We start from the raw sequence: 12,357 nt of genomic DNA, 5'->3' as shown, positions 1-12,357 counted from the left end.
ATGGGCATAATGAGGAACACACGTGACTACCTCTGCTGCTACAATCTGGACCATTTGAAGTTCCCCGCCACCGCCCAGTCTAGGAATGGGTGCAATTGGTGCACAAGACAAAGTTGTGCAAAGACCTTCCTGGCCACAGCTGCTACTTGCTCTACCAGCAAGATCTGTGAGTCCAGGAGGACCCCCAAATTGCACACTGAGTCTAAACAGGGTAGTGTAGCTCCACTCAGACTCAAGACTAAAAGTTCTCCTGTTCTCAGATCCATTGGCCCAAGACTCCCAGCTACTATCCATTTCCTCAGGATTAATACGCTCAAGTTCATCCCAGATAACATCACAAGGCTGAGGCTTAGTTAACTCCATAGGTCTTACCCAGCTGGAATCCAGCTTGGAGTGAATCCAAGTGATTTTATCCACCAGGTTTTGAGAATAGTCTTCACAGCAATTCTGCAAGTACTCCCCCAGCCCCTCCTCACCCAGTAGAGATTGTGTTGCCCTAAATTTGGCTGCCAGGCAACCCTCATAAGACACAATAAGAGCTGAGAAATAAGCATGTTTTGCCATTAGGTAGGCCTTAATAAAGGTTTTGTGCTTAGTTGGATTCACTTCTAGTTTTCCTACAGGTGTCTCTTTTGATGTGTCATTCTCAGGGGTCCTCTGTAAACCAGGGGGTACATCAGGGTCTGCATGCAAGGAGAGGCCACTCAGGCATGATCCGATCTAAGGCCACTGCTGCCTCATTGCGACCAGTGACCAATGCCTCAGCCAAACCATGTATTAAAGCCTCGAGAACAACCCCAAGCTCCCTCTGAAACCCAGCTGGATCCATTAGGCTCCTGGGGCAGGTTGATTAAATTCCAGGGTCAACAGGGAGTGTCTTGGCCATGACAAGAAATAGTAATATGTCAGCCCTTCAAGGTAGATCAGACTAGGAAACCAACACCAGGTAGGTCAGTACTGTTTTGATTGTAAAGCTATAATAGAATTTTGCAAGTCCGAATGTGCTTTCCTTTTCCCTTCTTTTATCTTTGTGTGAACTAGGGAGGGGCTTGCCTGAGACATTACATTCTTTACTCACATTACATTCTTGCCTTGCACTCAGGCTCCTTTTATCTGACCTTTGCCTTGGTAGCAGCTCTTCCTCCTGTCCCTCGGGGCCATTCCTCTGCCCTGTACATAATATCCCTTGTCATGGCCAGATAGTAATATCCCCAATACTAGATCACATTGCATCCGCTTTGAGACAGATCTAACATGTCACACACACGCACACACATCATTGGTTGGGCCATAATAAGCTGGGTCAGGTCCATGGCTGCTGTGATGGCCATAAACTCCTGGGCTGCCTCTGAGTCTGCCTTCAGGGAAGGCAGGTTGAAGTCCCCCAGAACAGTAAGCCTGGGAGCTCACTGCATCAAGCAGCATGGACAGGAGAACTGCTATGCAGCAGCAAGGCTGGTACAGTAACAGCAATTCCAACTGATCCCGAAGGCCCAGCCTCACAAGTAGGGTCTCACACCTGGCTATTTGTGGGGCAGCACCCTCAACAACCCTCAGTCTCCCCAAAAGCAAAAGCAACCCTCCTATCCCCATCCCAGCCCTGGAAAGGGGCACCCCCCTACCTCCTGGGCCAAACCAGATCTCAGTAATACATGCCAGGTATATGGAGGGATTCAAGGCTTTGTCTACAGACTAATATTCTGAACTGCTGATCTCTCCTTTCAGACAGCTATCCCCAGGGTAACTTTGCTGCAGTTTTGGCTTAATGCTTTGCAACAATTTTGTAGCTTCTCTTGCTGACTCAGCAATTAGCAATAAATTGCTTTTATTCTCAAAGCAGAAATGCTGTGGCATACACTGCTTTTGAGTATGTCGATGACAAACACAGACAAAAGGGAAGAATTCTTGTTATTTTTATGTATTTAAGTATGTGCTCTTGTGCATGTTCAAAATGTTACCATCATTTTACAAAATCCATTATGGCAATATTGGAAGGTAAAGTGAGGAGGTAGGATATTGTTCTGAAGATATAATCTAAGCAAATGACAATCTGTTCATTTTCTTAAGTAGCAAAATGTTTTTGAGTTTTAGTTTTATAAAATGTTTTTTGAAACATTGAGGAGAACACTGGGAAACTGACAACTTTCTTCACCAGCTTTTAAGCAAATACTTTGTTAATATCAAGAAGGGGATAGAAATGAAAGACATCATAACTCAGACATCATGCCCATTTCCATAAATCTATGTAACTGTCATAGTTCACAACCTTGTAATGCTGGTTAAATCTAACGTGATTTTTTTTTCCCATAAGAACTACCCAGTAAGCATTCTACATAGCCTGACATGTAGAAAGAGTGAGGTTTCTCAGAAACGCTAGTCAATCTGCACATCTTGCTCTTCCTGGAAATAAGACAAATGCTTCTTCCTGATCTTGATTCAGTTGGAAGCCTAGATTTATCACAGTATTTCTTTGATGCTGTCCTTAGCTAAGCTTCTTCCCTACAATACATAAAGTGTGGTGTTTCAAATGTCAACATCTTGCATCTTTCTCTTTCTTGTTAACATTGTGTCCGTATAGAGGAAAGCTAATAATAATACAGTTGGCTTGTAAGTGTTCATTTTTGTCTTACATGTTCCCATTTTTGTAATAAAGGCAAGGGCGTCTTCAGACAGAATGGACTGTAGTACATGTAAGGAAAAGACTCTGTAATATACACTAATGCTTCCTATCATATGCTAGACCCCATCATTTCCCCATTATTGCTGAAAAGCGAATTCATGAGGCTAAAACTAGATTTGAAATGGATTTGCTGCTAATTTTTTGGATAATTGGGAGAGAATCTGGAATGTAGAAATCTGCCTAATAGCAGATATGGTTCCTTGGCCATCTTGTCATTTGGCCTGTTCTGACTAGCAACAGTTATCTTGAATCTCTAGCAGGGAGTCTTTCCCATCACCTGTTATAGTTGATGCTTCCACCCTGGCCTTTGGGGCAGGGTAACTGCAGAGCCCTTTTTGTTATGGTTGGTCTGTAGGTGCAGTTTTGTTCTTCCAGTCAGTTGTGTTCTTTTTGTGTGTATTTTTTAAAAATTATTTGTAAGCCACCCACAGTTGTCAGGGAGTTGGGCGGCCTTGAAATTGGATAAATAAATAAATAACCCAGGAAGTAAACCCATCATCTTCTGCATGAACAGTATATGCTGAAACACTATTGTCTTTTAGCCGTCAGCAAGCTGTAGCAATTCTTTCTCACTTCCCAAAATGATCAAGAAACATCTGGGGAGAACATCTGTGGATGCTCACCTCTTACAACAGACTGTCTCCTTGCTTCTGTAGGATGCAAAATGATTGTGGGGCAGAGTAGCAAGCCAAGGAGAGCAGCACCAGAAGCCCTGGTGCCTCCCTGCCCACCCATTGGATGATAAATGGCCAGCCCAGAATTATACACTTAATATTTGGTTGAGTCCTAATTCATTGTATCCAAAAACATAGGAGCACATAATACCATTAAAATTAAAATTCACCTTTTAAAATAATTAGTGTGGTATCTGAATTAAGTGTTGCAAATTGCCTACATGTCAAATGAATATTTCTTGCAAGTCTGTAAGAGTTTGTAGCACTTCCTTAAAAGAAAAGACTATTCTGGTAGCACTTCTGACTTTTTAAAAATTTTCTTTTCTCAGCCTTTGAGGTTTTGTTTTACTCTGCTTTTCTTTCTTCCCTTTAAAAGCAGCACACCCTCTCTTTCTTTCTCTCCAGCCCTTGAGAATCGCTTTTTTGTAATGACAGCTGTGCTGTTTAGGGCAGGCCAGGATGTGGGGTGGAGAGAGATAAGTACTAACTTTTCCTTTTAGGCTAGCAGGTAAAAGGACCAGACTTCCTGTTGCGACTACTATGAGGTGACCACCCCCTCCAATCGTTCCGTTTATTGGACGGGAGACTGCACAGGCCACATAGTCTGTCCTGGGCACTCTAAATTAACCTGCTGTCTTTGATATGCCGAGTAGAGGAACTGCTTTATTACTTGCAAATTCTGTTGTCTTCTGCACATAAAAGTTATCTTCTTCCTGTTCTTGTCCTTTCTCTTAGACAGCAAAATGACTTGGTCTGACCTTGAACATTACATGGAGTCCTCTATTGGTATGGCTTCATTATGATTGCAAGCAGCAGCCCAAATTTTGTTTCCAGGACTTCATAAAATTTGATTTTAGGAGGAGTATCTGAATCTCAAATTGTTTTGGTAGATGTGAGCTTCAGGGAAATTGTGGTATAGTCATCTTTGGTTTTGTGTTCCTTTTTCTGTCAGTCAGGTTATTATTTTTTCTTTATTTTAAATCAGATACCACAAAAATTAAATGAGTCTACCTTTAATTCTTAAGAGTCGCAAGCTTTAACATTTGTTTTCCACTGGGCAATGGAAAACCATAAATATGTGTGTATATTACACATACATAAAAACAATGACTGAATTTGCAAATAGCTCTCTTGAGGAGGAGAACCGAGGCATACTGTATAACTAATTGCCTGATTCGCTCATTGTTTCCAAGCCAAGCAGTTGCAGAGGCGGAGTATCCTTGTTTTGCACTATACATAGAATCATGGGTATCCAGGGGGTGGGGAGATGAGGCAAGATGCATCATGACATCATTGCAGAAACAACATGAATTATGTAATTTGTGTCACTTGTGCCCCACTGCTGTCATAAATTACATAATTCATGTCATTTGCACAATGATATCATGGTTTGTACCCGATGCCTAAGTGTAGGCCACTATCTATCCATTTAACAGGGATTTTAGAAGTCTTTGCTACTGGAATAGTTTCAGTAATATACAGGAAAGAAAAAAAAAAACTTCAGTTACATTTTCTGTATTTGTTTGTATCATTCCAGCAAACATCCACTAGGAAGTCATGAATATATTCAACACTGCAGGAAGTTTGACATAGATATCCGGTTGCAGCTGATGAAGAGGAAGGCTGTTCGCAATGACCTGGCTAGGACGGTAAATGCCTGGATAGTAAACATGAAAACAGGCTTAGACAAAATTGTTGCTTTTTAGCCATATTTTTTCTCTGCCCATTCTAATTCAGATGAAACACATGCTGTACTTTCTCTAAGGAATAGAGGAACTAAGAATTAAGATATAAGCGTATGGACAGTAGAAAAACAGTTCTTATATGTTGGGGGATAGGACAAGATCTTAACTTAAACTCTTCATATCATTTTTTTAATATTAACATTTGTTTTAATGTTTTTAATTCTTAACAGTGGAGCAGCATTTGCCCCCGTTGCTTGTCTAGCTGTAAACCTTTGATTCAGGAGTGTAGCCTTATTCATTCTTAATGAGGAACAGCAAGAGTCAGCATGTGTCTAATGCAAGAGGGGAGCAACATTCCCTCTACAGTCTTAGACCCATTTTTGTGGTCCCTGGAGGCATCTGAGATTACACTGCTGACATTCAGTACCCAAAATATAATCCCTCTGTTTTAATAAAATATACCCTAAAAGAGCTGTGCTAATTGTCTGTGAGGCTTGATGTATATTTGAGCAAAAATATCTCCCCAACACGTCCCCAAATAAACCCCAAAGTTCAGCCCGGCCCCCACTGGTGATATCACTGATATGGCCACTGAAGTCCTCAGAGACAAATCACAATCATTGTTTTAATCATCGTAGTGACTCCAAAGTACAGCATCTGCCTCCTGTTCAGATGCCACCTGCAGTGTAGAGTCCATCTCTGATCCCAAATATGACTTAGATCAGATGTGCTGATACATGGGAAGTGAGAACCGCAATCATGCCTGGGTGTCTGTTTATGCAGAGGGAGGGTAATTTAGGGAGAATATTTGTTAAAGCTAGTAGCCTGGTTAAAACTGCTGCAATTAAAGTATCTGTTGCATTGCAACAGCTACAATGATATTTTGTGTAGGACAAATTGCAACTCACCAATTTAAGAGAAATTACTGGTGGTGTAATTTGAAGGCAACAGCTTTAATAAACAGAATAAGGATGGCAAGCCAGTAGTGATGCATAAAAGAGTGGATCTATGCACCAATGCTCAGAGCTGAATCCTGTTATATTTCTGTATAACAGACCAGAAAATCATCTGCTTAGCATCTTAAGATACCTTTTTCCAGAGGGAAATCCTGCAGGTCTATTCTGCTTGCCTCAGAAATCTAGATCAGATTTAGAAACTATGTTTTCTAGGAACAAGATTATTCCTGCAAATGAATAAATAAGTAATTGTTTTGTCAGAGAGAGGTTCGGTGCCCTGTCTGTTGTAAAACTGATTTAGGCATCTAAATATCATTTGTAGTTAAAAGGATTATTTATTTATTTATTCGTTCATTCATTCATCCGATTTATATGGCCAGTCATCTTACAAAAAAGGGCTCTGGGTGGCATATGAGAGTTAAAAACAACAATTTAGCAGCAACCATAATTTCCAAGGTTACTAATACAACCCAACTCATAACCAGCAGAGCTTGCCTAACCATCTGGCCCAAGTACCTGGGGGAACAGTCAGGTCTTTAATAGCTTACAAAAAGCTAACAGGGCTGGGCCCATCTGGATCTCCAGAGGCATGTTGTTTTATTGGGCAGGTGCTGCCACAGAGAAAGCTTGACCCTGGAGTCCAATAAGATGACATTATTTAGTGGAAAGGATCTGAAGCATGCCCTCCCTTCTAGATCTGGTGGAGTGAGCAGAGAGTATGGGAGTCAGGTTGTCCTGCAAATAGCCTGGCCCTATGCCATGTAGGCTTTATAGGTAATGACCAGCACCTCCCGGAAGTCCACTGGGAACTAGTGCAGCTCGCAGAGCAGTGGTGCTATATAGGCTTAAATAGGAATACCAAAAATGTCCATGTCACTGCATTCTGAAACAGCTGCAGCTTCTGAATGCTCTTCAAGGGCAACTCTGTGTAGAGCACATTACAGTAATCCAAATGGGAGGTGACTAAGTGTGAGTCACTGTGAGCAAGGCCTCCTGATCCAGGAATGGGTGCAGTTGGTACATAAGATGAACCTGTACAAAGGTCCTCCTAGACATGGCTGCCATTGGCTCTTCAAGCAGGAGTCATGAGTCTAGGAGGACTCCTAAGTTGCACGCTGACTAAGGAAGTGTCCCCCTATGCAGATAGAAAATCTCTGGATCCTTGGGGGGGGGGCTTTAAAACCCACAGCCAGTTGTCTTGCCAACATTAAACGGAAGCCTCAATCCAAACTCCAACAGCCTTCAGGTACTGGGTAAGAACCTTGATGGCATCACCTGGTTGGCCCAAGGCAGAGATTTACAACTTGGTTCATTATCAGGCAGCTTTGCAGCAGGCAGCCTTAGCAAGTCTGACAGAGACATGTTGAGTATTGTTAAGTAACTGCCTTTCTTAATCCAGGTGAATGATGACCAAAGTCCTTCTACACTCAACCACTATGTTCATCTCCAGGAGAGGCCAATCAAGCAGACCATCACCAGGTAAAACATATGAATGAAATTGCAGTGTAATTGGCAGGGAAGCTGTACATGTGTAGAGCTTCTATGGATAATACAGGCTAAATCTAAATGACAAAAAGACACAGATCTGCTACTCACTGGTAGGATATACGGTTGGCATGCAAAATATTCCAGGTTCAACCCTTGGCAGCTCCAAATATGGCTGGGAAAAACTCGTGACTGAAAATCCGAAGAATTGCCAATCAGGACAAACAGTTCTGAGCTAGAAGTGTGCATCTAGGCTTTGACTTGACATAAATCTATTCTTCCATATGAAACAAACATTTTTTTCCGTTTTCTATATTGAACTGTTTATTGTTGCTTCTTCCTATAGGCAGGCCCTGACCCTTCTTTTTGATACCTTCCACAATGAGGTTGATGCATTCCTAGCAAGTGAGGTAAGAGGGCAGTCTTGGGATTAGGGGGCAATATCTTGATGGCAAGCCCAGTTTCAGGAGATGACAATCACGTTGGACCTTCTCATGGCTGGACATGTCAGTAGCAGTACCACAGCAAGACCCCAGAGGCCCTGTGCTGAAATCAAAGTGGTGAATCCCAACAGCAGCACCAGCTACTCAGACCAACTGGTTGGGCTGGGTTTGGTGCTGCTACTACTGCTGTATTTATCATCCTTATGGTAAACAGCATGGAGTGGAGAGGCTGCCACAAATGAGTAGCTTTGTAAAGTTTCATTGCCGCTGCCACCATTAAGGAGCCCACCTGAGGTGGGCGGTTCTGGGGTCTCTGCCAGATTTGGTACTAGTCTTGCCTGGAGGATGCTTTTTCATATATTTGGAATGTAGTACTTTGCTGTATTATTTATGTGAGTGAATGTTACTAGAAATGTAAGTATTATACCTTAGTCATCTCTAGGATATGAAATCACTCATCCAAAATGTTGCAGTGGGTAGCCTAGCAACTCTACACCCCTTCTTCTAACCCACTCTCAGCTCTAATTCCACCCACCCACCTCACTGCAAGCCTTACAGTTTTCAGAATTTGTGTTATTGCCTTCATATTCGTGAGCCACAAATTCTGCTTCCTGCCACGGTTTGCTTGAACGGCAGTGGAATAAGAAGTTTCTGGGCTTTATTTATTAATTTACTATTCAAATTTGTATAGCCGCCCATCTCATATATATGTCTCTGGGCAGCTTACAAACAATTAAAACAAATATAAAAAGAACAAAAAAGAACAATACAACAACTTAAAAAGCAAAGAAAAACAATATAAAAGCATATAAAAACATCATTAAAATTCATAAAATTCATAGCTGAAATAATCACAGGCCACAGCTGCTTTGCTCGCACCCATTTTGATGTACAGTAAAACTCCTGGTATTATATGATGAGGGTTATATGATGAGGGTATGCAACTTTTGGAGGACTGAATGCTACATTCAGTCTTCTGGAATATACTGCAGGCCGCCTGCCCCAAAGTAGATAGGTCTAGAATGCATGGACAATGAGGCAGCCCAAAGGGTGACACTTGAAGAAGCATCTAGAATGGGTTCGCAGAGGAGATGCATCATTCTTTGGGGTAGTGCCAGTAAAAATTAAAATCAGACATGAAAAATGAGAATAAAGCAGCTGGGACTAGGCTGTCACAGCTGCTTTTTAGTAATGGTGGGCAGGATGGATGTGGGAAGCACTGGGAGGTAAAGTGGCAGCATTCTAGAGCAGTGTGCAGGATGATGACAGACCCCCTCAGTTTCACATAGTTGCCTGAGGAACCAAGTGATGTAAGATGGTGCTTGATATTACTGTGCAAGACACTTCAGCATAAAAAGACTGCTTCTCACCCCTGTGATTCATAGGTTTACTGCTAAATTGGTGGCAAATTTGGAGAGCCCACAAGCTCCATCTAGGCCTTTTGGGGTGAGGGGGGCAGGTACATGCTAGCTGTGGGTTGTGCATCTCTGTGGTAAGGCAGTATAATACTTGAGATGTTTCTGTGTGCTTTGCTTGCTCATTTGAAGATACTGAAAACAATATTATGACAATACACAAATATATTTTGCGATAATATGGAGAAAATAAGTGGTAAACATATTTTCCCCATTGTGGTTTCCTCCAGCCCGTTCCCTCAACATCTCATTGCTCACAGCTTGTTTTATTTCCTTTCTGAAACTGATTAGAAAGGGTTTTTTTTTTAGTGTTTCTTTAATGGGGCTAGGTCTGCCTCTAAACATAGGCGGTTAACATAGTTCTTGCTCACTTCACATCTTCCTCATTCCATCTTGACTGCTTTATGAGAGTCAGTTTTCCCAACATAAAGCCAGGGCTGCCAGACACAAGTGTACTTGGGATGGCAGCCAAGAGGCTGAGCTACATAGCGATGTGAACTATCAGTCAAAGCAGGAAAAAAAAAAAAAGTTGGGTGTAGAGAAGTGATTCTCAGGTTCTATCCTGTACATTGTCAACAGAGCAACATAAGGTCGAAGTTTCCTCTTTGTTTTAGTTTTCCTTCCTTTTAGAGATAGTTGTATATGTATGCATAAATGCATTTTTTTTTTTTTTTGCTGCCAGTGTCAGTTCTTTGTGAAACTTTGGCCTTCACATGGCTTTTTCTTTCCATTTAGAATAATCTATGTTATTCAACCCTTGATGCAGAGATTAGAATGTTTGTTCTAGATCATATGAGTCACTGAAGCAAGGGATAGGTAAGCAAGAGATCTTTACAATGCCATAAATTGGAGTTCTTGCAGGTGAGCTACATGGCCTGCACTGTAGAGAAACATTCTCCTTATCTTTACCTTGTATTTTCTTATTGCTATACAGTTACTGAAAGTTAAGATATTCTGTGTCTGTAGGGACACAGCCTAATAGTCGTGATACAAAAAAGTGGAAAAAGGAACTTGAGACAGAACAAAGAAAATGAGTTTAGAGTGGCAGGTCCTTCTGAGGAAGAGGCTTACTGAAACCTTCAGTTGTTGTTTTTTTGTAAGTGCAGCTGGCATTTCCTTTGACTCTCCCTATTTTAGAATCCATCGTTTAAGAGCCCAGTCCTGTAGAATAAGTCCCACTCAGTTTAATGGGACTTACTTCATAAGCTTGGACTGGCAGAATTTGTAGCACCTTAAAGGTGACTGAATCAATCACTGTGCTCAAAATTTTAAGGGTCAGAATCTGCACAAAATAGAATAATGAGCTGGCGGATTTATAAAGAAATGTACGCACGGAGAAGGAAGAAAAATAATGTTATCCAAGGGGAAAGAAATACAGTACAAAATGAGGTAAAGCTGAAATGTACTTCTGTGTATGCTTCAAGCTGTCCTAATGTGGAAAAGAAAGAAATAATTGGTAAGCTACTTGGAACAAGTATTATGCAGCTTTCATGTAACTTGTATATATGAGGATGAGAGAAACGTAAGGAATAAGAACTATTTCTTACTCTGTTTTAGAGATTATCCATAACAAATATCTAGTTGTCTGGGGCATAATTTCAAAACACATATAGAATCCTAAAAATCTCATATTTGATTTTGTAAAAGTTTGAGCTGTTAGATCCTCCGTAAAAAGGAAACATAATGCTTTTATAGATGAATGTGCTTATTGAAATTGCAGAAATTGTCCGTGAAAGAGTCTCTAGTTTCCAGAGAGCAGAATTTCTAAATTCTACATCTTATTTTTCCTGTTCAATACACATCTATTCCCTTCTTTCCTCCTGTTTTGCTTTATGGAAACCTGTTTCTTCAAGTGCTGTCCAGGGAAGGAGGAGAATTGTAGACCTTTCTTCCACATCTTCTGCACCTTTGATCCCTACAAACTGTATACTACAGACTCTTCTCAGGATTCTTATCCAATAAATTATCTGCATTTTGCAGACAATAGGTGCAATGAACAACAGTGCCCCTTAGTGGCAATTCTATCTATGCTTTCTGGAGCAATCACTGTGGAATTATATTGGTGGAAGAAGTTGGTAGTATCACATGGCTTCCAAATTCTACATGAAGGAATTTAATGTGCTTTGACATAAAAGCATATCTGAAGTCATATTTGAATTTAAGAGGGAAACAGTGATAATAATTTCTCCATATCTTGCTGCTTAGTTTTTGGTCACATGAAAGTACTGAGAGAATCAGCATGAGTCAAGGAGGGCAGGAGGGAGAGAAGAGAAAGAAAGACCAACTCAAATTTAATTGAGTTGCTGTCTTTGATTTGTTGAAATTGATATACTTCTCTTGATATTTTCTGTACTAAAACTTACAAAAGCCCAATAGAATTTTTAGAGGGTGAGAAAAAGGGACGGAAAGTTCTTCTTTAGATTACAGTGTTTATTGTTGTGAAGCTTTTAGGTAGATAATTTATACATATTTCTAATAGATACAGTGGCCTTGACTTAACTAACTATACATAGACAGTACTACAAAGAAAATTCCAAACAGCTTTTTAGAGTCTTATCTGTTTCACTCCCTCCTGCCCTCCTTGACTCATGCAGATTCTCTCAGTACTTTCATTTCTGGGAACAGGAAGAGGGAAGAATAAGAGTTCCCTGAGCTACTTTGATTTTGACACCTCTGTCAAGCCATCCTTGCTGATGTTTGGTCTGGCCTCCAAAAGTGCTACCCATGCACCAGCCAGTCTGCTGAGGAGTTCTCTTCTTTGGGTCCTGCTTGCTCTTGCTGGGTCCTCCTTTGACTGCAGAGTCCTCCTTTGCCTGTTCCTTGATACACACTGTATCTCTAATCCATGCTATACAAGAACAACTCCAGGAATGCCCATAATCTCCTCCTCCTCCATTGCTTAACACTTCTGTTTTTTATATATGTCCAGCTATAAGGTAGAAGGAGAGGCAGTTTGGTGTACTGGTTAGGCACCAGGCTAGAAACCAGGAGACCCTGAGTTCTAGTCCTTCCTTAGGCA

The 12,357-nt window shown here is 41.1% G+C and overlaps 1 protein-coding gene across 3 annotated transcripts in view; it reads left to right on the top strand.

Annotated features, from left to right (window-relative positions):
• PIK3C2B (phosphatidylinositol-4-phosphate 3-kinase catalytic subunit type 2 beta) overlaps positions 1-12,357 on the top strand; it is a 110,138-nt gene that overhangs the window by 42,899 nt on the left and 54,882 nt on the right. For all 3 annotated transcript variants that reach the window (XM_007429729.3, XM_025167621.2, XM_025167622.2), the window contains 3 exons: positions 4,892-5,003; positions 7,395-7,474; positions 7,827-7,890. In XM_007429729.3, coding sequence (XP_007429791.1) covers positions 4,892-5,003; positions 7,395-7,474; positions 7,827-7,890 — 256 coding nt within the window. The remainder of the gene's footprint in view (positions 1-4,891; positions 5,004-7,394; positions 7,475-7,826; positions 7,891-12,357) is intronic.

The sequence above is a fragment of the Python bivittatus genome, unplaced genomic scaffold, assembly GCF_059951505.1.
Source record: "Python bivittatus isolate LINGU-HERP-01145 unplaced genomic scaffold, Pbiv_v1 ctg000700_np1212, whole genome shotgun sequence".
NCBI lineage: Eukaryota > Metazoa > Chordata > Lepidosauria > Squamata > Pythonidae > Python > Python bivittatus.
Note: the sequence above shows the minus strand (reverse complement) of the source record. Positions and strands in the feature narration are given on the sequence as shown.